Source organism: Cladophialophora immunda, assembly GCF_000835495.1.
Source record: "Cladophialophora immunda strain CBS 83496 unplaced genomic scaffold supercont1.5, whole genome shotgun sequence".
Classification (NCBI taxonomy): domain Eukaryota; kingdom Fungi; phylum Ascomycota; class Eurotiomycetes; order Chaetothyriales; family Herpotrichiellaceae; genus Cladophialophora; species Cladophialophora immunda.
Genome location: NW_015622545.1, coordinates 3413223 through 3436890, shown reverse-complemented (window position 1 = coordinate 3436890; position 23668 = coordinate 3413223). Strand labels below are relative to the sequence as shown.

The 23668-nt window shown below is 53.9% G+C and overlaps 7 protein-coding genes across 7 annotated transcripts; 5 read left to right on the top strand and 2 right to left on the bottom strand.

The window, feature by feature from the left end:
- Positions 1 to 112: 112 nt before the first annotated feature.
- On the bottom strand, positions 113 to 820 carry PV07_09331 (uncharacterized protein; the record flags this gene model as incomplete). Its single annotated transcript, XM_016396578.1, has 1 exon — positions 113 to 820. The coding sequence occupies one exon, from the start codon at positions 818 to 820 to the stop codon at positions 113 to 115; it is 708 nt and encodes a 235-aa protein (XP_016246434.1).
- Positions 821 to 3394: 2574 nt separating this feature from the next.
- Positions 3395 to 4029, bottom strand: PV07_09330 (uncharacterized protein). Its single transcript, XM_016396577.1, has 2 exons — positions 3781 to 4029; positions 3395 to 3709 (listed from the first exon to the last, which is right to left on the bottom strand). Exons 1-2 carry the CDS (start codon positions 3962 to 3964, stop codon positions 3606 to 3608), a joined length of 288 nt encoding a protein of 95 aa, XP_016246433.1. The 5' UTR covers positions 3965 to 4029; the 3' UTR covers positions 3395 to 3605.
- A 1218-nt stretch (positions 4030 to 5247) lies between these two features.
- PV07_09329 (uncharacterized protein) lies at positions 5248 to 8837 on the top strand (the record flags this gene model as incomplete). Its single annotated transcript, XM_016396576.1, has 5 exons — positions 5248 to 6316; positions 6406 to 6629; positions 6704 to 7029; positions 7093 to 7434; positions 7682 to 8837. 5 exons carry the CDS (start codon positions 5248 to 5250, stop codon positions 8835 to 8837), a joined length of 3117 nt encoding a protein of 1038 aa, XP_016246432.1.
- A 1991-nt stretch (positions 8838 to 10828) lies between these two features.
- PV07_09328 (uncharacterized protein) lies at positions 10829 to 12261 on the top strand (the record flags this gene model as incomplete). The annotated part of the gene is made up of 4 exons (XM_016396575.1): positions 10829 to 10857; positions 10917 to 11091; positions 11273 to 12020; positions 12105 to 12261. Coding segments are annotated over 4 exons (1109 nt in total), but the record flags the coding sequence as incomplete, so codon positions are not given.
- A 2407-nt stretch (positions 12262 to 14668) lies between these two features.
- Positions 14669 to 17407, top strand: PV07_09327 (uncharacterized protein). The gene has a single exon (XM_016396574.1). The coding sequence runs from the start codon at positions 15040 to 15042 to the stop codon at positions 16363 to 16365; it is 1326 nt and encodes a 441-aa protein (XP_016246430.1). The 5' UTR covers positions 14669 to 15039; the 3' UTR covers positions 16366 to 17407.
- Positions 17408 to 17638: 231 nt separating this feature from the next.
- On the top strand, positions 17639 to 19062 carry PV07_09326 (acyl-CoA thioesterase II). The gene is made up of 4 exons (XM_016396573.1): positions 17639 to 17844; positions 17908 to 18340; positions 18394 to 18776; positions 18840 to 19062. The coding sequence occupies exons 1-4, from the start codon at positions 17770 to 17772 to the stop codon at positions 18879 to 18881; spliced, it is 933 nt and encodes a 310-aa protein (XP_016246429.1). The 5' UTR covers positions 17639 to 17769; the 3' UTR covers positions 18882 to 19062.
- Positions 19063 to 19232: 170 nt separating this feature from the next.
- PV07_09325 (uncharacterized protein) lies at positions 19233 to 23176 on the top strand. Its single transcript, XM_016396572.1, has one exon. The coding sequence runs from the start codon at positions 19397 to 19399 to the stop codon at positions 22016 to 22018; it is 2622 nt and encodes an 873-aa protein (XP_016246428.1). The 5' UTR covers positions 19233 to 19396; the 3' UTR covers positions 22019 to 23176.
- Positions 23177 to 23668: the final 492 nt, after the last annotated feature.

Below are 23668 nucleotides of genomic sequence, written 5' to 3'. Positions count from 1 at the left end.
TTTCCCAATGTCGAATCATCCTGATAATAAATACTTAGTGTGTGCATCTGCACTTTCTTCAACGCATGGAAATCCTCTTGCGCGAGGGGAGGTTGTCCACCGCCCATAAGTTCTACAGCAGGAGAATCTGGCCAAGGGTAGCGGAGCCATACAAGGCAAGACTGAGCTGTTCAGTGTTGCCCAGTGTCGACACAACGTTCAAGACGCCCTTGGGGAGACCTGCCCGCTCACTCAACACCGCGACGACATTCGAGGAGAAGGGGGCTCGCGCATCGGGCAGGACAACCGCTGTACTCCCGGCCGCAAGAGCGATAGCGACTTTCCGTGCACCGATCGCGAGCGACAATTCCCGCGGCACAACCACCGCACAGACGATAACAGTATCTTCCGCCTTTTCCAGGTTGTCACTTTGACCGATCACGTCCTCTCGGGTGATCTTCTCTGCCAAGCTGTCGAAAAAGGAGGCCGCAAAGGCCACCTCGGCTTCGGCCTCTGCGACAGGCTTGCCCGTCTCGGTGGCGACGATTTGACCAATGTCTGCTCTATTGCTCAACATCGAGAGGGATATTTTCTGGAGAAATCGAACTCGACTGCTGCTACCCAAGGCGCTCCATTCCGGCAAAGCGGTAGTGGCGGCTTGGATCGCGTCATCTAGATCGTCCGTGTTCATATCGGGGCATGTACCCATCACCGCGTCGGTGGTCTTATCTCGGACTTCAAATTTGGCCTGTGAACTTGACGATACCCATTGTCCATTGACATAAGCTTTCTGTGCAAAGAGCTCGCGGTCGGTCAGAGCGGTGGCGAATGCTGTGTCCATCAGGAAGAGATTGCTTCCCGAGCGTGAATGATTTAGCAAATGCACGAGATAAATCGACGAGAGTCGAATGTATCTGAATGTCATTAATATCCTGCGCCCACAGGTCCCAAAAAGGAAGGAATCGCTCTGCCCTAGGCTTGGAAATATGCAGATCGTTCTCCTCCACACATGCAGCAAAATTCCCGTATTCGACTTAGTGAGATCCAAGTGGGGGAATGTACTCCGAGTATCCACGCAAGTTATCATTGATATTAAGTTGGGCCGCTCCTTTGGTAGAGAGCTGTCAAACTGATACACAGGACATCCATTCATGTAGACAAAAGTTTTCCGGGAGCCGCACGAACAAGATCTTCCTCCCAGGCCCAGACTTTAGTTTGTGAATAAATCAGAGCAAGGCTGAGCCGAAGTCCGCAAGAACGCGCGTAGATGGAAGTTGCCCTGTTTCCTCTATGACGGTCACAAAATGAGTTGTTTGATACCCAGGAGCTGACAGGCACGAATCGCACAATCTATGTAAGCTCCCCTCTTGATGAGTGTTCGGTTGCCGAGAGACCGTGGGTTACTCCGGATCCCAGCTAGGACGAACATCCATTCACTGCGGTATAATAAGTACGCCCCGATGTCACTGCTGGGCGTGCTGTCCAGCTTTTCGTCTGCTGAATGGTTGCATGTCCTCATCATCATTGAACTTGTCAGTCCACTTAGCGTGAGCAGGGGTGATCGGCAGTTCCTTGTACCTTTCCACCCTATGTTCAGCTCCAGGTGGTGCTCTTGGTGCGTCAGCTGCCATTCAATGTTGTTGTTGGGAAAATCATTCATGCGTGCGGACAGAGGCCGCCTTTGAGTCAATTTGTCATTGTCGACATTTTGTGGGTTAGAAAGGATCAAGGAGAACTTTTGGTCCTTCTGTGTTTCCACTATCAATGTACCCGCAAAAAGAGCAAGGCATGCAAAGCCCCCGGGAGGGACCTGGACGGTTCGTAGAAAAAGTGGCAGGACAACTTGACCCCGGAACGATGATCCGACCCATAGGCCATCGTCGACGGGCCTGGACGCTTCATGGCCTACCAATTTGAGTACATGGTTGAGGAATTTCAAGACGAAGCCACGTGATTCAACTTGTCGATCTGCGGGTTGAAGAAGAGATCTGATGGCCCGTGCCAAATCAGAGAATTCGATGGTCCATGTACGAGATGGATTGTAAAGGACAAGACAGTCGATCCTATTAGGGTCGACTGTTCCTTCGGCGACCAACAATGACAAGGCATGAACGTCCGGCCACTACTTCGGACAAACGGTCCAGGAACTTTTCCAACGCGCTCTCTTCAGATAAAGACCGCGGACGCCGGAATGGTTGGCACGGAGGATCCTGCTCCAGAGACAACAACATGCTCTCCTCCCTCAGATCTTCAGAAGTTGTGTACGATCTGGCCCACGACCGAACGGTGGGCAGGTCTGTAAGTTGAATATCCTCCGGCAGGCGCTCGAATCGGGGTCGGGTGTAGGTCGATCCCAGGAACATGTTGATCAAGGAACCCACAACCTCATCGGCGGGAAAGGTTTAGGGTTAGGGTTAGCCTCGAGATCAGACATAGGGTGATTGTTGGCTGATGAACTCTGTGGAGTCCGGGATGATCGTCTGATGCCAAATGTCTTCTAGAACGGAGGAAAAAAGACGTGTTCAAGGAGCAGTCGGATGAAGTTGAGAGCACGTCTCTGAATACGAGCGATAATTCCATGCTAAAGCACAAAATGAGTTGTGAAGTGGTCACTCAAAGCAGGGCAGAGAGTGCTGGAAAATTCAGGCTGGAGATGGAGAGAGAGAGAGACAGAATGCTCATATGCAATCTGCTCCTCGTAAATATATATCTCCCTTAGCTCTGGCGGTGAATTGCACCAACTTGTTTGCTGAGTACGCAATCAAAAGTTAGCCCGCGGTCTGTTCGTTTCTCAAGTAGCAAACACTTCTCCTGGATGCCTGCATTGGGCTTGTCTTCGTGTAACCTGATCCAGTATTTACCCCCTCTCATTGGTTCTGATCTCTCTAGCACGCACGCGATGGATAGATGCCCTAGAATCTATCAGCAGGATTCCAGACTGGAGCCTATCCTCCTTCTTGCGAGGTCTGCCTTACTGGCTGAGTTCCATCCCTGCTGACGCGATCCTTGCCAGAGAAATCTGCGGGCCGGCAAGCGACCGAACGGACGATCGTGACATTGCTCTTGCGACGTTGTCCCATATTCTCCGAAATTCAAGAATGGAAGGTGACGATTGTCACTTTCTATTTCTGTGGTACATCAGACTGCCCTAATCATAAATCAGGGAAATTGCAAGTCTGAAGTTCGGGGTCTGGAGGAAGGATCTTTCACCTCCAGCCTGACTGTACAGGATCGACTGCGCGAAAGTGTGCCCCCTTGCCTGGCTGCATCCAGAAGCGGGGCAGACGAAGGACCGCCGCAGTGCTGAGCGGGGTAGAATTGGTGATGAAAAGGGCCAGCCGATCCGTGGCCACCAGAAGCTTGACGCGGACACTGGAAGGAGGAATTTGGGTATTGCAAAACCCTTTAACGGTTCTTTCTCACCAGCTTGATCATCATTTTATTTCATTTCATTCAGAAGCCTGCTATCTCTAGGAGAGGGACCACGTTGAGGAGCTGCCGAGTTGGCTCGAAGAAATACATCCCGCAGCAGTCGTTCCATGAAACAGAAGTATACCGCAGTCCCCCCATCCCCTCCTTCTCTTGATTGTCAACCTCTGGTGCACATCACAGAGTACGCAAGGGATCTAGAAGTTCTTCTCGAGGTTGTTGACCTCGGTGTCAATGGCGCCATCGATCGCGCCATCCATAGCGGACGGGACGCCCTCCTTGTTCAAGAAATTGTTGACCTCTGCACTGAATGTCAGCCTTGTTTTGTCCAGACTGCGCGGGGAAAGTATTGATGAACGGGCGAAGGCATACCTTGGTTGATATAAGAGTCGCCAGCGTTCTGCTCAAAGCTCTTCATCATCCCGCCGCTGCTTCCTCCCTGTTGGCTTTGTTGGCCCTGCTGCTGAGGCTGTTGGTTGTTCTGGTTCTGGTCATTTCCTTGGTTGCCTCCTTGGCTTTCAAGGAATTGCTCGCCCTCTTTCAGGATGCTGTCCATGTTTGGTGCTGTGTTGTTGAGTATTCCAGATGAATAGAAGTGATGGTGTAACAGGTGTGCTCGTGGTGCCTGGTCAAGATACACCAGGGCGTGTGAGCTGGAAGGTCTTTATAGTTTGAGGGGTCCTTCAGCTTCTGCGGCACTGCTAACACCTGTGCTCCATACCTGGCGTTATCTCTGTTTCAATCGGCCCTGATTTCCTCGCTCGGTGACGTGGCTCACCACGAACCACGACATCTAAGTGGTCCGTCTCATGCCCCTGCAGATCGCATCACACAAGCACCCCAAGCTTCGCTTCTTCGAGGCTTAGCACACCAAGCAGAACTTTTCATTCGCCAGCAAGGTGGGACCAGCATTGCTTTTTCACAGATAAGCGTCGGGTATTTGTCGCCTCGGCACTCGATTTGAGCATGTCTATGCGAGTCACACAGCGGTAGGCAACTTTTCCCTCTGGCGCAGCCGAAGAGCTGGAGTGAGACCCTTGTCCAGCTGAACTCCCGGAAGGGAATAACTTTCCACCACCCCAACCAACACCGCGGCTTTACTTAGTCGTTGAATCGATCCAGAGCCACGGACCTGCACATCGTGGGACAGCAAGGGAGACTGTGACACGGGGTCCGCCTCGTCGTCGATGTCCTGAACGCTCTCACCCGTCACACGATCTGGAAAAGCTAAGGAGACCAGTATATAACTCAAGGCTGGGACAGAGGCACACGGAGTCAAGACCTGAATGTAGCCTTGTTCTGCAGCAGACAGCTGGGAATTCCAATATACCCAGCGGCGAGTCTTGACCTCTCCAAAGTCCATTTCCGTTTCCAGAAGCCCGCTTAAGCCGCTGCTCACACTCCTTATCCTTTCTCATCACCGGTGCAACCGGGCTGCTGGAGTCAGCATAATCATATTCTGTTGGCGGTGTGGTGGCCTGCACTCCGAACGGTGCCCCAAGAACAACAGCTGGCATCATGTATGCTTTCATAGCTTGACTCCTGGTCGTCTGCGCATGTGTGGGTTACAACTGTGCGTCGCCGTGCGGACGAAAAACTGGTCTGGTGAGGCAGAATCATGTGTGCTTGGGCAAGCAGAGCAGAATAGCAATTCCTTTCAGCACAAATTGTGCGGGCCAGAGAGCCAATCATGCGGCGTTCTAAAGGCGGCACGACGGGGCGATGCGCGGGGTAGAAGCAAGCCCAACTATCTCTGAACTTTAACTTCCCTCGAAATAGCTCTTCACTTGCTGCTCCCATACCATCTTGTAGAGTGTGGATACTTTTATTTTTATCAACATGGGAGACACTCGAAAGACGAGGTTTCGAGGCTTCCTCGACGACTTTCGAAGTCGAAGCAAGTCACCAGCCACTTTTGGGCAAAAGGACAAGGCTGAGAGCCAGGCAAACAAGGGCAAGACTAAAGACACATCGATCCAGAAGCCGTTGAGTGTGGGAGAGCAGATGTGGCAGAAATTGTTTGCCGAGCTCGACCAGGAAGAGCGGGAGTTGCTGAAGAAATACAAAGTCGCGGAGTCCGGAGAGATCAAAGCCACCCTAGCAGAAATCAAGAATGCCGCGGAGATTCAGGAGAAGAAATGTACTGAAAAAAAGCCGTACGAGTTCTTCGGGAAGCAGGTCAATCTGAGAGACGCAGCAGAGAAGGTCGTTCGATGGGTGAAAAAATTTGAAGCCGTGGGCGATATTGCCTCGACGGCCGACCCCATCCACGCCGGCTTGCCTTGGGCGGGAATCAAATTCATCCTCCGAGTGACAACAAGTTCCTTCGAGGAGAGAGCGGCACTGATACTGGGCATGGAAACCTCGTGGGAGATGATCAACAGGCTCCAGGTGTATATGGATTTCCGCTTGCACATTCCACAGTCGATGGAGGAACACTTTGACGGCACACTGCTACCTCTGCAGACCAGTCTTGTGGCGTTTTTGCTGCGTGCGATCAAAAAACTTGGCCAAGGAGGCAGCGGGAAGAACCTCCTTAAAGCCATGTGGAGGAGTGAGGAAGTGAGAGACTTTGATAAGAAGTGCGAGTCACTAGTCAAGAAAGTGGAAGATGCTGCACAGGTTTGTCATCGTGAACTATCCCGGAAGGGGAGAGAAGACGTGGTGAAGCAATTGGAAAGGATACAAGGGAGTATAGATGACATTGCTCAGTTCAAACTTGGGCTGGATAAGATCCAGACAGTGGTTGAGGGTATTTGGAAAAGCATGGAACGTGGAAAAAGGGGAGAAATCCTAACTTGGATCTCGGAAGATTCGGCCGACGCCCGACATCAGAGGACGAGAAACCGAGTCAGAGACACTTGTGATTGGATTTTGGCAGAGGAGCCTTTCAAAGACTGGAAATTCGGTAAAAGCGAAACGTTGTTATGGCTTCGAGGAAGAAGCAAGTCATCATCGGTCTTTCCGTGACGGGTTTCAAGCTAATCATTGTGCTAGTTGGAGCCGGCAAAACCTTCCTCACATCCAGAGTCATCGACGATATACACTCTAGTATCCGAGATGACCAAGCTTTGGCCTACTTCTACTGCGACAAGTTCGACACGACCCTGACCGGCGACAGAATTCTCCGATGCTTCGTGAAACAATTAGCAACGCCGAAGGAAATCAAGATGTCATCCACGCCGAGATTGCCAGGATATACGAAGACAGGCAGAGCAGAGGTAATCTCAAATCCCCCTTGACCTACGAAGAGATTGTGGCTTTGTTTCCCCATTTGGTGGCGCCACTTTCTAAGGTCTTTCTGGTCCTCGACGGCTTCGATGAATGCGACTCATCGACGAGGGACGAGATTTCTGATGCTTTCGAAGCTCTCCGGGTGGATGGGAGGATATGGATCTTTGTCTCTGGCCGTCCTGATATGGGAACGTACCTTCCCTCTCCCAGAGCCGAAATTGCCATAGAACAGAGAAAGACCATGGTCGACATCGAAAAGTTCATCACGTCGCAAATCGAAATTTCACAAACTCGTTCACCGCCCAAAAGGGCAGGCCAGTTACTCAAAGAAGGCAGCGAACTGAGGAAGCTCGTTGAGAAAAGTATTCTGGACAAGAGCGATGGCATGTGAGTTCCTCGACTTTCATTGTCGTTCCACACAAGTCTCAACGAGTCGCTCACCATGTTCAGGTTCCAATGGGCTGCATTGCAGATGAATCAGATTTTGAATCTCAAAGCCATCCGTGACATTGAAGCTCAACTTAAAAAGTTTCCCAGAGGCCTTACTAGTGCGTATGATGCTATTTTCGAGAAGATCGAAAACCTGGATGGAGACCAGCCGAGAATCGCTGAACGAACGTTCCAATGGGTAAAAGTTGGAGAGGGATATTTCTTTGACTCCGAGGTCTCACTCGTGCTTGCAGGCGTCTCTCAAGATTATAATGACGACAGACTACAACCAGTCTCGATCGACACCGACTACGTACTTGATGCATGCCAGAATTTGATCGTATGCGAGGATGGCTACTTCAGGTGGTCACATATCTCGGTCCGAATACCTTAACGATCACAAACCCGATTTGGTCAATGCGGCCGAAACGACAGTGGGCTCCGTCATTTTCGTTGCACTCCTTGAACCGTGCTTTGAGTCCTCGAAAGGAGGAGAGCGCGGAGAAGACTCCACTATTGGGTTGAGGCAATATTCCAAACAATACTGGGAACTTTGGGCGAGTGTACTTGATAGGGCGGAGAGGAATAGTCGTCCACGAGAGCTCCTCAGAAAATTCCTTGGTCTGGATCTCTCTACGCCATCGCCTTCGCCATTCACAAGCTATTTTGACCATGCGCCAGAATCTTTTGAAGAAACCTTGAAGAACCATCCTCTATGGGCAGCGTGCTATTTCAAACTCGAGTCCTCCTTTGAAGACATTCTCGAAGCTATTCCAAGAGACTTTGATCTGGAAAATAGAAACGAATACGGAGAGACTCTCCTGGACCTGGCAGCTGAAAACACAAGCAAATCCATAGTGGAAGGTCTGTTGAAACTTGGCGCAAAGCCGACAGGAACGGCGATTAGACGACTCGCGCTCTGGGATCGACCAGATTTGTTGCAGCTGTTTGACGACCGCATTGACGATGTGGACATAATCTACACAGCCTTGGCAGATGAATATATGGGTTGCACGGAGAAATGTCTCTTACAATTGCTCAACCTTGGAAAGAAAAGCCTCCGCCAGGATTGGTATGATTATCACAGGATACGATTTAAGATAGTCAACGAGGATATGGTCGGGTTGCGCGCTTTACTTGAGGAGGGAATTAAGGCGGAAGCTGGAGAGAAAAGTGGCGTCAACTACCGCGATGAACATCCCTACAGGGCCTTCCATTTAAATCTTTTCGAATCTGTGCAGAGAGGCAATGTGTTGGCTATCCAATTGCTACTCAATCACGGCGCCGATGTGAACAAGCAAGAAATAAACGAGTATCCCCGCTTATCCAATGCGCTGGGATACGCAGTCTTTTACGGCGCATCTGAAGAGCTTGTGTCTCTCCTTTTGAGAAGAGGGGCCAATCCCAACGCCGAATTTGATAGTGGCATTCACGACGGGGGCGAGTCTATTCTGTCTCTGGCGGTCCGCGGGGGAAACCCAAGCCTCGTCAAACTACTGGTTGAAAGTGGAGCAAATATCAATGGAGAAGGCGAGACTCTGGGTTTACCTTTGCGAGAAGCTCTGTTTTCCGAAAAAGAAGATATCATGACTTATCTATTTGAGAAGGGTGCAGATGCAAGCAAGGTTTCTCGCGAATGGGTCATGGAGTACATTGAACAGTGCTGCAATGGACAAATCAGCGCGCGGTTTGCAAAAGATAAGTTACTTCTACTCCGTGAGAAAGGGGGTCCAGTTGAAGAAGCTGATCTTGAATGGTTCGAATAGTGACGAGAACAGATATAGGTATGAACTTGTCCTTCCAATGCCGGTCCTCGCGGATCAATCTCCCCATCCTTCGTACTAATTCCGTGCTTCACGCGCTGCATGTTCATGTCAGGTGCAGAAAGCACACGACTTTCTGATATCGCCGCGCCGACGGAAAGATTCTATCAAGGCCCCCTTTAGGGCCGGAGAATCGTTTCCGGGCCCTTGCGAAAACTTGGGACAGGTCCATGTCTCATGGACACCAGCCTCGGGAATCAATAGGACAGCTTGAATTGCGGCGGTCGTTCGCAAAAACGTTTCCACAGGAAAATTCTCGATTCACTCAACTAAGTAGGCAGTGTGTGCAGAACTAGATATAATGCCATCATTGGACCCTTGGTAGTGGCAGTCCTGTCTGAGGATGTATACTCGGATTAGCGACTAAAGATAGAAGATCTGACTTAGGAGGATCCTATGGCGATGGAGGCTTTCTTTTATACCTTGTCCTCCATGATGAGCTCGTGGAGATAATGTGACCGGTCATAGGTCATGTCGGCACTCAACTTCGACTCTTCGTTGATGAACGGCACGAATTGCACGACCCGAACTCCGAGCTTGGGAGCGACCTCGAGACATTCTCCTGACATTGGGTTGTCGCCCAGCAGAGACTCAAACGCCTCCAAAAGTCTCTCCATCGGCACGAGGACGCCCAGCTTCTCTGCCTTGTCGTACACGGCTGCGGTCGAGATGCCCGTCCTGATCTTGTTCGGGCACACGGCGTTGAGTGTGATCTTCTCCTCGGCGAGGATCTTCCCGTACGAGCGGACGAGGCCCACGACGGCACTAAAGTTCCTGTCAGCTTTTGATGACATCCATGGAAGCTGATGCCCGGGAGGGACGTACTGCTTTGCTGCGGTATATATAGGTATGGTCTGGTGAATATAGAACCCACAGACGGAGGCCACCGGCATGACTAGATGGGTTGGTTACCACAACGAGAGCGGAGAAAGGTGAGGATGACGGCGCTTACTCTTTCCCCTGAAGCCATACTTGTTGGGTTGCTGGCGGCGAAAATGCTGGACTGCCAGGGACACCGTGTAGATGACGCCGATGCAGTCCACTTCGAGCACGCTCAGGTCAGGCTTCTCATATCCTGTCGAGTTGGGCCTGTTGGGAAATGAACGGCGCTCTCCGATGCCGGCAATCGGGAGGACGTAGTTGATACGTTTGAACTCAGCCTCGGCGGCTTCCCATGCGTTTCGTTGAGAATCCCAGTCCGCAACGTCGATTTGTACCGTCCAGACAGCTTTTTCGCCTGTGTTCAGCTCTTCAGCCACGGCATTGGCGCCCTTCAGGTCTCTGTCTGCCACATATACTTTGATCCTATCATTGATATCAGAGAGACGTCGACAGACCTGGAGGGAAAGGGCTTGAATGAAAAGCGTCCCTACCCTTTCTCAACCAGCATCTTGGTCACTGCTCGTCCGATGCCACTTGCGCCACCTACTCCATATCAGCCCACCACCCGCCGAAGGAGATGTCGCTGCCTTCATGCCTGTTAGGAAAGCTGTTTGTCCTTTGTACGACATTTTGTCAGGTCTCGTAAAGCCTCAACAGGGTTTCAGTCTTGGTCAACTCTAAAGGATTTACTGTTTCCTCCTTATGGTCATCATGGATTCTCTCAACTAGCATCCTGAGAGGAACCAGCAGGAAGGCTAAGGCTCTCATAATATGCGAAGCTACAGGAAACGTTTGTTCAAGCGACTGACGATAGCCGGGTCGGTGCGGGGAGTCAGCCTGAAGAGGGGTCGTTTTGGTGGTTCAACCGAACAAGGCGCCATCTTTGCACGGCGGTTTTGGGGGTTGGGAGGAACTTGGTATGTTTGTGGACAATCGATATCCGAGAACGAGGCAAATTCTAAACAACCGGACTTCTCCAACGCGAGCGCGCAGATCTGATCTCCGGCTATGGCTCCGGTATATTGCCGGTAGCCGCAAGCTCCTAACAATACTGATGCTCGACTTTCCAGAGGCCAACAGGGTATGTATATCTGACTACTGTCGACTTTGCCAGGCCTGTACTCTGACAAGGCATAACAGCGCACCATGGCAGACTATTCGCAATACCAAGGACCGAATCCCGAGTGGGAGGAATTCGTTCGAGTGACTGAGATCCCTCCCGTAGGGCTGGCGCCGGGAGAGACTCCGGCAGATTTGAGAAGGTCAAGAAACGCTCTGCGGGAGACAGCATCCAAGATAGAGCTCGAGGCATCAGGTCGGTTTGCCCAGTATCTCCTATGGTCATAAGGCTGTCAATGGCTATGCGGCAGACCTCGTGGGACTGTCTCAAGCCTGTCACACGACGGGGGATTCATATGGTGGTGATTGTCGAAGGGGGACCAAACACCGTCTCCGGGGCCGCTCTGTGGTGTGCTAACGTCTATATTCTCTCGCAGGCCTCTTGGAGAAAGTGAGCTGGCAAGACGCCGCCATTCCAACGCGGGACAATTCCACCGTGCCAGCCCGCATATACCGACCCAAAGGGGTCGATCTGTCCACGACAGGGCCCCTGCCGGTCTATCTCTTCTTCCACGGCGGCGGCTACCTCTTTGGAAGCCTCGACACCGAGGACGCAAACTGCGCCCGCGTCGTCGCGATGTCCCCGACTCCCGTCATCGTCGTCCACGTCAATTACCGCCACACCCCGGACTTCCGGTACCCAACCCAGCACGACGACGCCTGGGACGCATTTCTGTGGCTCGGCGAGAATATCGCTTCCCTCGGCGGTGATCGCGGAAAGGTGATTGTGGGCGGGATCTCTGCAGGAGGCGGCCTCACAGCCGCTGTCGTGCTCCAAGCACAGGACCGCTCTGATTCGGCCGCCCACCTGCGAATCGTCGGCCAACTGCTCCTCATTCCGTGGATACTTCACCCCAAGGCATATCCGTTCCATCTGTTGGCGTCCAAAGAGCGGTCCAGCTTTCTGCAGAACGCGGACGCGCCCATCCTCCCGCACACCCAGATCGACATGTTCTTAGACGTCTTTGACGGCCCCGACACGGACCCGACGGACATCCTCCTTAACCCGCCGCTAGCTCCGGACGAGAAGATCAAAGGCATGCCCAAGTCTGTCGTTGTGGCGGCAGGGATGGACCCTTTACGAGATGAAGCTCTCCTGTACGCTGACAAGCTGAAGAAGAACGGGTAAGTGGCGTCTCGCTTTACTGCTTAACGCTCGAGTTGCCGTCGAGGTGTCACCGACACAGATTGCTAAAGGGCTCCATTTAGGGTCCCGACTCAAGTATACGTCTTTCCTGGCCTGCCGCATGGCTTCAGACGCTTCGACACCCTGAAGGCTAGCGCGCGATGGGATGAAGTGATTGTCGAGGGAATTCAGTGGTGCTTATCAGACAACGTGGAGAACTCAACCAAGGTCGAATTATGAGAAGCAAAATGGGCTCAAGGGTGAGAGAGCCATGCGTGGACATGGAATCAGCCATGATCCTCTGCAGATTCAAGCCACTAAGAAGCCGTTGGGAGATGTTACTAGGCTAGGAGGCAGCACGCGAGGCGTCGCCTGTAGATTTGATGCTGGGACTCATCGTATCAGACGATGATATAGAGTTGCCTACTTGCCCAGAGGCTGCACAGTCGGCAGTTGCGGTATACAGATAGACTCAGAGCAAAGTGCACAGAGAACAAGAAGAACAAGAAGACATTATCTTCCGGGTGGGGTTGTGGGATAGCCCATCGCACGACATATCTGCCGGTCCGACTTCGTCCCTAAATGATTTAGATCTATGAGCAAGCTAGTTGTCCTCACTCGGCTTCCTCCTTCAGTATCTTCTGGATCGTCACGAGCGCACTGTCCTTGTTGCTGACCAGGTTCGTCCTTGCCGGCCCGGGGTTGTTGAAGACGGGAATGCTGCGCCACAGGTCCTCGGTCTCGTCCATCACCTCCAGGAGGGTGCCCGCAGGATATCGCTCGTTGGGGTTCTCCGCCAGAGCGACCATAGCGTCGGCGATGACGCTGGGATCGAGCATCTTGTCCTTTGTCGGGTCGACCCAGCCAGCGACTCCGGGATCCTCCAAGAGAAGAGGGGTTGCAATGGCCCTGGAGAGGAGGTTCCCAAATCAGCATCTGCCGCAACACAGGGAATTTGAGGCGGTTGTGAGGAATTAGGGGTTTTGTCCAACCCTGGGATTCCTGATGGAAGCAGGAGGACAAGGCTCCTATACGTACCCCGGAGCGACTCCGACAACACGGATGCCGCAAAGCTTCTCCGCCGCACCCATTCCCATGACGAAACTGCCAATGGCGTGCTTCGATGCTTGGTACAGGGGCGTTACGATGCTGACGGTCTCCGCCGCAACGCTGGCAATGAGAACGACTGTCCCTGCCTTCTTCGCGCGCCGCATGTGCCGAATGGCCATTCTGGTCATCTTGATCGGGTGGACCAGGTTGATGTCGAACAACTTGTAGTGGGAAGGCGAATCGACGTCTCCCCAGAATCCAGAGGCTGGCTGTTGACCCCCACAAGATTAGCTGTTGATCTTCTGCCATCCTCGTACATCGCGAGCAACAGTTCCATGCAAGGACAAAGGATCAGGGTTGATGAAGATAGAGGACCAGAGAAGTCTGCTTCTCGTCTCCTTACATACAGGCTCATAGATTCCTGCCCCGGGACACACCAGGTCAGGCACCGTCCCAAACTCCCTCTTTGCGACATCGAAGGACTTTTCCAGCTGAGCCCAGTCCGTGACATCTGTCGGCTCAAAGACCACCTTCGGGCCACCCTTCTGTGCGGCGGAGTTGACAAATGCTTGTGCCTCGGGTCGAAGGCTGATATCGGCGATCAGGACATTGCACCCTTTCTCGAAAAGGGCCCGTGCAAAGGACAAGTTGATGCCTGAAGCGGGGAGCCGCATTGTCAGTGAAGGTGGCCCATCAACGGACCAAGTCCAGGGATGATGACCATGGGATGTCGCTCACCGGAGCCTGCGCCCGTTACAATGGCTGAGGCGCCCTGGAGGTTGAGTCCAGGCATGTCTGGTAAATAGCGGCCAAAGTCTGAGAGAGCACTGTAATTGTTGGAGCAAATTTACCTGCTACAAATACAACGTGAGGTATTCTTCCGTTGTTGGATAGCGCTCCAATTGATACAGCATTCGATATATTGGGCACCTGCTGAGGAGAGGGCATCCGAAGGTGGATCTGTCGGGCCTCGGTAAGCATTCAATATGCATACATTCACCCCACTTCCACCCCAGCGTAGACCATTTGAGTCTTCGATGGTGCGTGCGAGGCACGGGGACAGTTGGAGGTGCAGCGCCTTGGAGAGGGCAGTCGATGTCCTCCCGTATCTGGTCGCGCTTGAGAGCGCCAGGTCCATGTGGAGATGCAGTTGAAGATATTCGGGCTTCCCCGCGGGACTCTCGAGTCGAGAATCATGCGCACTGCATCACCCCTACATTATTGGCGGACACCGTTCACCGATCGACCGACAAGAGCCCGATAAGTACCAACAGACTTTGGGAGAAGTGGCTGTAGAGCCTCGTCTGAAAAGTGTGGCACTCAGTGACAAACCACCACCTGGAGATGGGAATGGATTGGTTGGGACGAAACGCGGCTGTCGAAGGGGCTGCACAAAAGTACCAAGATATACGGTGATATCGACTGTGACAGAGCATTGGCCTCTTCACGATGATCTGCGATCTGTTTGGTCGAGGGAACGATCAGTGTCCAACAGCCCGCTACACCCATCCAGGGATAGCCTGGTCGCCAGCTGCTACCTCTGCAGATTTCTCTGGAGGTGATATCACTGCTGGATGGGTTGAAACCAACCAACACTTGATGAAAGCACTGCGGACACCTACTCCAGGCAGTCGCTGTGGCTTGCGTCGTCGTCGTTGGCAATTGGACCTGGCATCGTTTCAGGCTGGAACACGTTGAGTCCGGAGAGCGGCTAACACCCCAGGCCAGGTCGTTCGCTTGAGGGGCATCGCCTCCCTTTCGCTACACAGATGCTGAAAAGACACCTTCCGCAGCCATTACCAACGACCAGTGTGGCGCGGCCGCCTCGCAGTTGAGATTGTCTTCCGTCGGGGAGCCTAGGTTGAACCAAGAAATGCACGGGCTTCCTATCTTGCTCACCGGTCATTCTTCAACACAGGACCCCTTCCGCTACGACGGTCTTCCCACTGAGGGCACCAATAGCCCAACATGGTTCTGCTGGGCTACCTTCGAAGCTTTCAGCCATTTCGGCTTGATGCCCTGGGTATCGTGACGCTCCTCGGTGCAGAACAGGTCAACAATCATGTGGGCAAGCTGGTCCGAAGCCGATGGCTGGAGTACATGCCGCTCCTCGGAGCCTATGTCATTGCAAGCGACGAGTTCACCGCCAAACAGGCAGGTTTCCAGCTTTTCAACTTCTCCCGCAACATCTATACGCCCAGTCTCGCCGGCTGGTTCAGTCGCTGGCTTAGCGAGCAGGACTTCGAGACCTCCGGGACTTGTGTCGAGTGGAGCATCAATGCGAAGCCCCATTCCTTCGTCCTTGACTTCTGGATGGCACTGCTCACTGGCACCATCGTCCAGGCTGGATTCATCGTGATTACCGTCCTCATGGGGGACTGGTGGGGCTTCGCGAACGCCATGTCAATGGTGATTTCAACCTTGGGAAGGGCATATCTGGTCAGCCGCAACACCACCTGGCTCGATAGAGCCGTCGTCGAGGAAACGAGGATGGCGCTCAAGGAACCCAGACCTCTGGCATCCTCCAAAACGCAGCCCAGCGTCAGCAACACGGTTTTCAACGAGGAGAGTCTCAGAGAGCTGCCAGAAGCCAAGGTGATTGTGCTCTTGCCCGACGCGAGAGCCGCCGTCCTCTTCATCCCGGAGTGTTTGGTGCGCGAGGTCTTCGTCTACAACCCGAAGCCACCGGGCACGAGGGACGAGACCAAGAGAGTCGGGACCTGGCCCGTCCGCAGGCGCGACGAGCACAGGAGGAAACAGTCGGGCCCGCGTGAATTGCTGGTCTACGAACTCGTGCGTTGGGTTTCCTGGCTCGCCTTCGGCGCCCATGTCATCACCATCGGCATGTCCGACCTGGTCAGCCAGCTCATCACGGTGGTGGTCATCGTGGTGCCCACCTTCCTGATCGTCCAGGGCTTCGGCTGCGACGACAGCCACATCGGGACCCGGCTGCGGGCGGAGATATCTGACATTCCGCCGGAGGAGGTGACGACCCGACGTGCCGACATGTATGCCTTTCTGAACCTCACCAAGGAAGAGGAGGCCTGCCTGGAGCAGTGGAACCTGGCGGCCAACCGGGCCAACAGCCACTTCTGGGACGACTATGAGAGGAAGAAGGAGGTTTTTGGTCGGGCGCCGGACCTACGCGGCCTGCGGAATTACGATGCTCGCGTCAAGGCCATCGAGATCGCGAAGGAGAAGTACCGGACGGAGCGTGAGGGCAAAGCACCTTCGCCACAAGTGCGTCCCGCGTCCAGCACAACATCTCGACATACGTCCCTGGACACAGCATAGACGGCCGCACTTCTCGCTCTTGCGCCGCTGACAGCACATTCCTGGCCAAACCCGGCGAGACTGCTTACCAACATGGGAGTCTGGCAGCAGTATCAAGGTTGTCCGATTCTTGTTGCTAGATCCTCGGCGTTTCACCCTGTTCTCAAACGGAGTCGACCTGGCAGGACGTTCTCCTTCTTCGGGAGAAGTAAGAATCAACTTACTCTGAGCTCACATCGAAGGTTGGGTTCATGATTGCATACCGTCAACACTCGACCGAAGATGTTCGGACAACCTGGCGTGCAACCCTGGGATTATACTCTCGAAGGATATGGATATGGTGCACAGGAGAGCCACTCTGCCACCCCTTTCCAACCTCACCAGAATCTGCACAACAAAACCAAACCGCGTGCACTGGGCCGAGGCGAATTCTTCCTCTCCCGGACCGGCGACCTGCGCTATCGGCTACGGCTTAGTGTGCGTACCTGCTGAAGCTGAACATCTACGTCAAAATTAACGGGGATACATTGCACATGATGAGAGCCGGGTCGTCTGCCGTGCGGGTTTTGTTAACAAGCTGATGAAAAGATCCCCTCTTATTTGTCCGGAACTCGGGAAAGGATAATATATCATGCTGAGACTGACTTGGACATTCACGGTTGTGCCCAGGTTGAAGGCAAACAAGGGTTGGACAAGTCAACCACTGAATTCCTCCGCATAACTGGCCACGTTCTGAAAACGAAACTATAGCAGGCATCAGGTTCTGACGGGAGGAATGCGAGAACTCCATTTGTTGAAAGAATCGTGTTAGTTTGAGAAGGCTGAGGAGTTTAAGAGGCTGGGATGGGCACTTGTGGAGACGCAGGGAGAGCCTGTTCATAATATAGTCCTGGCTGTTAGATCTAATGTCGATCACTGGAGCGTTGCTTGACCAAACGTCGACGCACTGTCGTTGGGCTGGCAGGTTCATATGGTTTTATATGTGGGAGTTGGGCGTTGCAAGGCTGAGGCACGGCGCCCACGCCTGCTGCAGACCGGAATCAGTACATAATGAGGAGTGAATGGACTTGATTTTTTCCGACTGGGAGGACTAGATGGACTTTCACGATTCCAATGCCTTCATGCTAGGGAATTCCGCTTTCTCCTGTAAAGCGCGCCATGGGTGGAAAGAGGATTGTGCCTCGGTACAAAGTTACCCCAAATTGACGTCGGCAGTGCGAGCCTTGGAGGACGCGGTGAGTAATAGTAAGCATCGTTGCGCATAACGTTACCTTAGCTTAACATTCAGACCTCCAAAACGTCAGCGGAAGGCCAGACTGTTCCTCTACATCATGAGGGGCTTCGTTCTCTAGACCAAGATATCCAGACGCAGGTATACACCAGGTTTTCACGCGACGCGGGTTCCTGCGGTGAGGGGCTGCAGATATGGCTCCGAGCAAAGAATCGGCGCCCAAGCAGCTCGATTTCGAAACACATCTCGCGGTGAAGCAGACCGCGCCGGTAAGAACTAGGTCCCGGACGCATGATTTACAAGACCCGGGAATGTCTAACACCACCCATCAGGATGTCTTCACAAACGTCCATGAGCCATGGGTGTTTCACATCACGAGTACATATCCGGGCCCGTTGATGATGGCCCAGGCCGCAGCGGCCGCGTGGAAGACAGTCCCCGATGGATTCATGCTGGACTCGCTGCAGACGCACTTCATGCTGGCACCCAGCCCGCAAAGGCCGCTGACGTACAAAGTGCAGCGGATAGGCAACGGCCGACGATTCGCGGTGCGGATCGTGAACATCGCCCAGGATGAAAAGATCTGCGTTACCATCACCACGAGTTTCGTCAACGATGCGCCCTGGTCGGGGCGAGCCATGACGCACGCGGTGCCGATGAGGGTTGATAGACGCAAGCGGGAGATCACTCTGGATGATTTCGAAATGGGCCGTACGAAGCGAGGACCGTTTATGAAGTTCGAGAGACTGCCGCATGTGCACCAAGGTTGGTCCCAGTGTCGGCCCGGCGCAAGGTAAACACTCTCACACTCCCCCTAGACCCGAAGAATCCGGCCACCACGATAGCCCCGATAGTTGCACAGATCGCTCCGGCCATCTCGTCGCCGAGAGGCACCGCTGCTCACGTTCTCGGTGTCGTCCACGTATCCGACTACCACGTCATGGACTGTCCGCTGTCCATCCACGGCGTCCCGCACGGGTCCTGGAGAATCGGAGACCAAACCAAGACACCGCTGCCATCCGCCATGAAAATCATGACCAGTCTCAACCATACGATCCACTTCCATACCCACGATGGCTTCCGGGCTGACGAGCTGATGTATATCGAGGTTACATCCCCGTGGGCGAAGGACGGGAGGGCGATGATCAACTCGAGGATTTTCAGCAAGCAGGGTCTGCTGATTGCGACTGTCATCCAGGAGGTAAGGACCTGACGACAAGCTTTGAAACGCGATTCTCTTCCACGGGCTGACCACCATGAACAGGCTTTCTATGTCTTCAAAGAGGACGCTGGTGCTAAACTCTGAGGAAGGACATTGCAACAAAGACCCAGGGTGGAGGAAGGGGATAGATGATATAACAAGTTCCGAAACATATTTCTGCAGATTTAGAAGCGTGTCAGTACTGCCCCCAGACAAGAGGTCTTATGAGAGGGAGATCTGATGTGTCCACTATGGTATTGAGTAAAGAGGGGACAGGTTAAGGAGAAAGGATCAAGTATGGTCCCCATAGGCAGAATATGAAGGACTCTAAGCATATGTTTCGCCGGAGCAATTCTTACTGTGGAGCATGTGAACTCTAACGCAATTTCAATATCGATATCAAAAAACCTTTCATGCATGTACCCTCGACCTTACATATCAAGTACTGGCCGCATTGTAATTCCCATGCCATATGTACGGCCTCCCAAGTCAGGCGGTCCGATATACCGACGCATTCAGGTTCTGGATTGAGCAAACTTTCTCACCATGCAATGACCAAACAGCAGTCGCAAATGAAGGCAACTCAATGCACTCACGGCCTCTAGCGTCGACTTGGAGAGATGTCCGACTCGCTCAACGTCATAGCCCTCATCTCGGGCGGCAAGGACTCCCTGTTCAGCATCCTGCACTGCCTCGAGAACGGGCACAAGGTCGTGGCGCTGGCCAACCTCTACCCGAAGGCGAGATCTGTGACCAATGGACAAGGAGACGCCGCTTCAGCCCGTCCTCTCGAAGACGACGAATCTGAAGGAGAGGATCTAAACAGCTTCATGTACCAGACTGTCGGACACTCCGTCATACCGCTCTACGCAGAGTGCCTCGGCATTCCGCTTTACCGGCGAGAAATCACGGGCTCAGCGGTGCAAACGGGTCGGTACTACGATACAAGCGAACTCGGCTCGTCGCCCGACGAGACTGAAGACTTGGTACCCCTGTTGAGGACAGCCATGCAGGCTCACCCAGAAGCGAATGCTCTATGCTCGGGCGCCATTCTCTCGACCTACCAGCGCACCAGAGTCGAGTCCGTAGCAGTCCGACTCGGTTTAACGCCGCTGGCCTACCTCTGGCAATATCCTGCCCTTCCTCCCCCTGCCGGACGAGGCGAGTCCCTGGCTGGATTGCTGGATGACATGGGAGCAGCGGGCTGTGACGCCAGGATCATCAAGATTGCGAGCGGTGGCATCAAAGAGAGCCTTCTGTGGGCTAACGTGGCGGACCCAAAAACCCAGCAGAGGCTCGTCAACGGTCTGCGGCCTTTCTTCCCCGACCACGAGTTTTGGCTCCGTGGAGCGGTTTTAGGAGAAGGGGGAGAATACGAGACGCTGGCTGTCAACGGGCCTCGAAGATTGTGGAGGAGGAGAATTGTGGTCTCACCAGATCACCAATCCACATTTACAGGGGAAGGTGGAGTGAGCTACCTTCGGCTGGCGAAGCCCACAACAGAAGAGAACGATGCAGGCCCTTCTGGGACACACGAAGAGTGTCTTCGAGTACCACAGGCATTTGATCCCCAATTTCAGGCCGTTCTGGCAGCTGTCGAAAGCCAAGAGACGGCGAACGTCGACAGAACCGCAGACAAGCTCGGCGAGGCGGGTACCAAATGGTCGCAGCCAGGCTTGTACTCTCTGCAACCCGCCAAGTGTCTGGCTTCCGGACATCTGTCCATATGTAACATTACTTGGTGCGACCCGAGCGTTGATGGAAGCCCGAGCAGCGCTGCCAGTCAAATGCAAGGCATATGCGATCAGTTGAAATCCTTGCTCGAGACAATGCCAAGCTCTCTCGACATACCGACAGGGCTCACGCCGTCCAATATCGTGTCCACAACTTTATTACTGAAGGACATGTCGAACTTTGGGGCAGTCAATCCGATCTATGCCTCGCTTTTCCGCTCGGGCGAGCCGAATCCTCCGGCACGCGTCACAATTGCATGTTCGCTACCAGAGAACACTGATGTAAGTTTGAGCGTGTTACTCGATCTCGGGCCCCGCGAGGAACGACGCGGCCTGCACGTGCAAAGTCGGAGCTACTGGGCGCCCGCGAATATTGGACCGTACAGTCAAGCCATTTGCGTCCCAGTGGACAAACAAGTGGAATCGCAAGTCAACGTCCATGACGCAGGATTGGTGGAGATGGTCCATATGGCGGGACAAATCCCTCTCATCCCACACACAATGAACCTTTCGCAGGCAGAGTTTCCCAAGCAGGCGGTGTTGAGCCTGCAGCATCTGTGGCGCGTTGGGCAAGAGCGGGGTGTGGACATATGGCCCTGGGGAATAGCCTTTTTGGAAAGCTGTACGGATAGCCCTGTTCGTGCAGAGCTCTCGGCCAGCGTATGGCAACAAGCTCACCTGGCAGGGACAAGACCGATACAGGTTGTTGCTGGCGAGGAAAGTGACGAGGCTGATGAGGGGGTGGATGCGTGGGACATGCAGTACAACCGCGCTGCGATGTACGAGGCATCACATGCACAGATGACCGTGGGCGAGCATCTTCATCTTCTCCCAAACCCAAGTGTACTGGTCAATGACGAGACCTCAACGACATTCACTCCGCCCTTCATCGCCGCAGAGGTTGTCTCTCTGCCTCGAAACGCGCCGGTCGAATGGTGGAGCATGGGACTCACGAATTTGCTCAAGGGCCCAACGTCAAAGCATAGAACGTTGGTGGCTCGGACAGAGCTGCCCTGGGGATCCATCACGAAGGTGACAATCCTTCCGCCATACGGGAGAGCAGGCACAAACATTCACTTGGTCACGGTGTTGGTCCGTCGAGGTGCAGGGTCTGGGTTCAGCGTCACGGACGTCGCAGGGATGGAGAGCAGTATACTAGACCTCATTCAGTCGGACGACGGTCACGAAATGTCATCGTTGGCTCCGGCAGAACTGGTGCATGGCACCGCGTTCATCGCGCTGCAAGGCCAGGACGAGTGGTCTCGGCTGAGTGGCCGAAATCTCTTCAAGGATTTGGCGGTCATACCTTGCCATTCGTTGTTTGGAAGCTCTGGGACGACTCCCGATGTCGGCCCTGCTGAAGGCCATGGGAGGAGGTCTGGAGGACCGGCCGTGGCCGTGTCCTCGCTGTTGCCAGACGTGGGCCTCGAAGGAACAGCGACATTCTGCCCACCCCTTGCCGCCGCAATGGTCTTGCGCATCGACCAGAATCCGAGGCGGTCGAGCTGAAATCGGATGTCCACTGTTTCAGCGTGCACGCCCCAATCGATTTCTCGACCACGGGATTCTAAAGATATCAGCTCTGCGGACGGTGTTGCGGCTGATTCCAACAGCGGCAGCAGGAGCGCCGGTCAAGACATGAACCCCTTGCGCAGACGCCTGGGAACAATGAGTCACAGCAGACCCGACAGAGCCAATCTTCCTCGTTGGTCTGGTCTGATCCTCAGCTCGCCGCGCAGAGACGAGAATACGCGCCGGGATCTCGCGAGACTGAGGCCCAGCCGCCAGCGAATCACGCCCGAGCGTCTATGTTCAGAGGTCAGCTGGAACTTTTTGATGCTGTGTCGAGCCGCCCGAGGGGTATAAGCGCCGAGGGAACAGCGAGGGTTGAAGAACACAACGGCGCGCCAAGCGAGAGACCCGACGAGGCTTTGTTGTTGGTTTTGAGGGATTCACCAGGTCGTGCTAGACTGCACAAGCACAAATGGTCGGTTGTCGCACACTTGTTCTTCTGAGCCCGCTGGCTATGCGCCCATCGAGCCGCCCACCCATTTGGCAGCCTCGAATCTATCCGCCCGACCAAGCGCTCGTGGCTTCAATGCAGCCCGGAAAATCAAGGCAGAATCAGCGGTCTTGGTGGAGGCATTGGGTCTGGGCACGGAGGGGATCACCTCCAGGGGACGCATTAACTGCACCACAGACCTAAGGGAGTTCTACTTGCAAGTCAGTCAATCAGTTAGAGAGAGAGAGAGAGAGCAAGTATGTCCATTGGAAGCGCCTCCGGGCTTGTACGCAAGCACCGGCGTCTAAGGAGGGCACCGGCTGAGAACCCCTCCGGTGCTCTTCCCTGGTTGTCATTTCCTCTCCAGATGGCGATGCCCAGTTTCACACATGCCACGATTCAGATTCATCACACCATCCATCCATCCATAGCAAGCCCACCCTCCTCCGTCCGGAGTCCAGCTGGAGTACCTCGTAGGTAGAAACACAGTCCCACCGCGCACGGGACAATTGTACCGTAGACAACGACATTAAAACAGCGACAACATCTCCTCCACCGCGCTGCATACCTTAGGCATGACCTGACCCCACGACAAAACCTACCTGTAGCTGCGACGGGGGAAACCCAAAAAGCACACGCGCGCGCGCGCGAGAGTGAGACAAGAAAGAGAGGGACTGACGAATCCTCAAGCCCGCGTTCCTGTGTGTGGTGTGGTGTGGGGAAAGGGAAAAGGTTTTTGGCTGGCTGGCTGGAAAAGGCCGAAGAAAAGAGAGACGGAAAACCCAGTGGAATGGGATGCGATTGATAGACATGCATGAGCGGAGAAGGGGTGGCGCAGAGGAATCTACCTACCTACATACCTGCATGAACCGCTGCAAACTGTACCTGGCTAGGTAGCTTGCCTGGGTACGGGGGTACCAGGGTGTACGGTGCACGGTGCACGGTGCATGTAAAGGTTCAGGGAAGAGGGGACCACGAAGTAAAGACTTGAGGTGTGAGGTTACTCGGTACATTCCCTGCCATCTCATCGACATCCGGCCTGCCCCTTTGGTGTTGTCTGCCGTCTGTTGTCTGTTGTCTGTTGTCTGTTGTCTGTTGTCTGTTGTCTGTTGTCTGTTGTCTGTTGTCTGTTGTCTGTTGTCTGTTGTCTGTTGTCT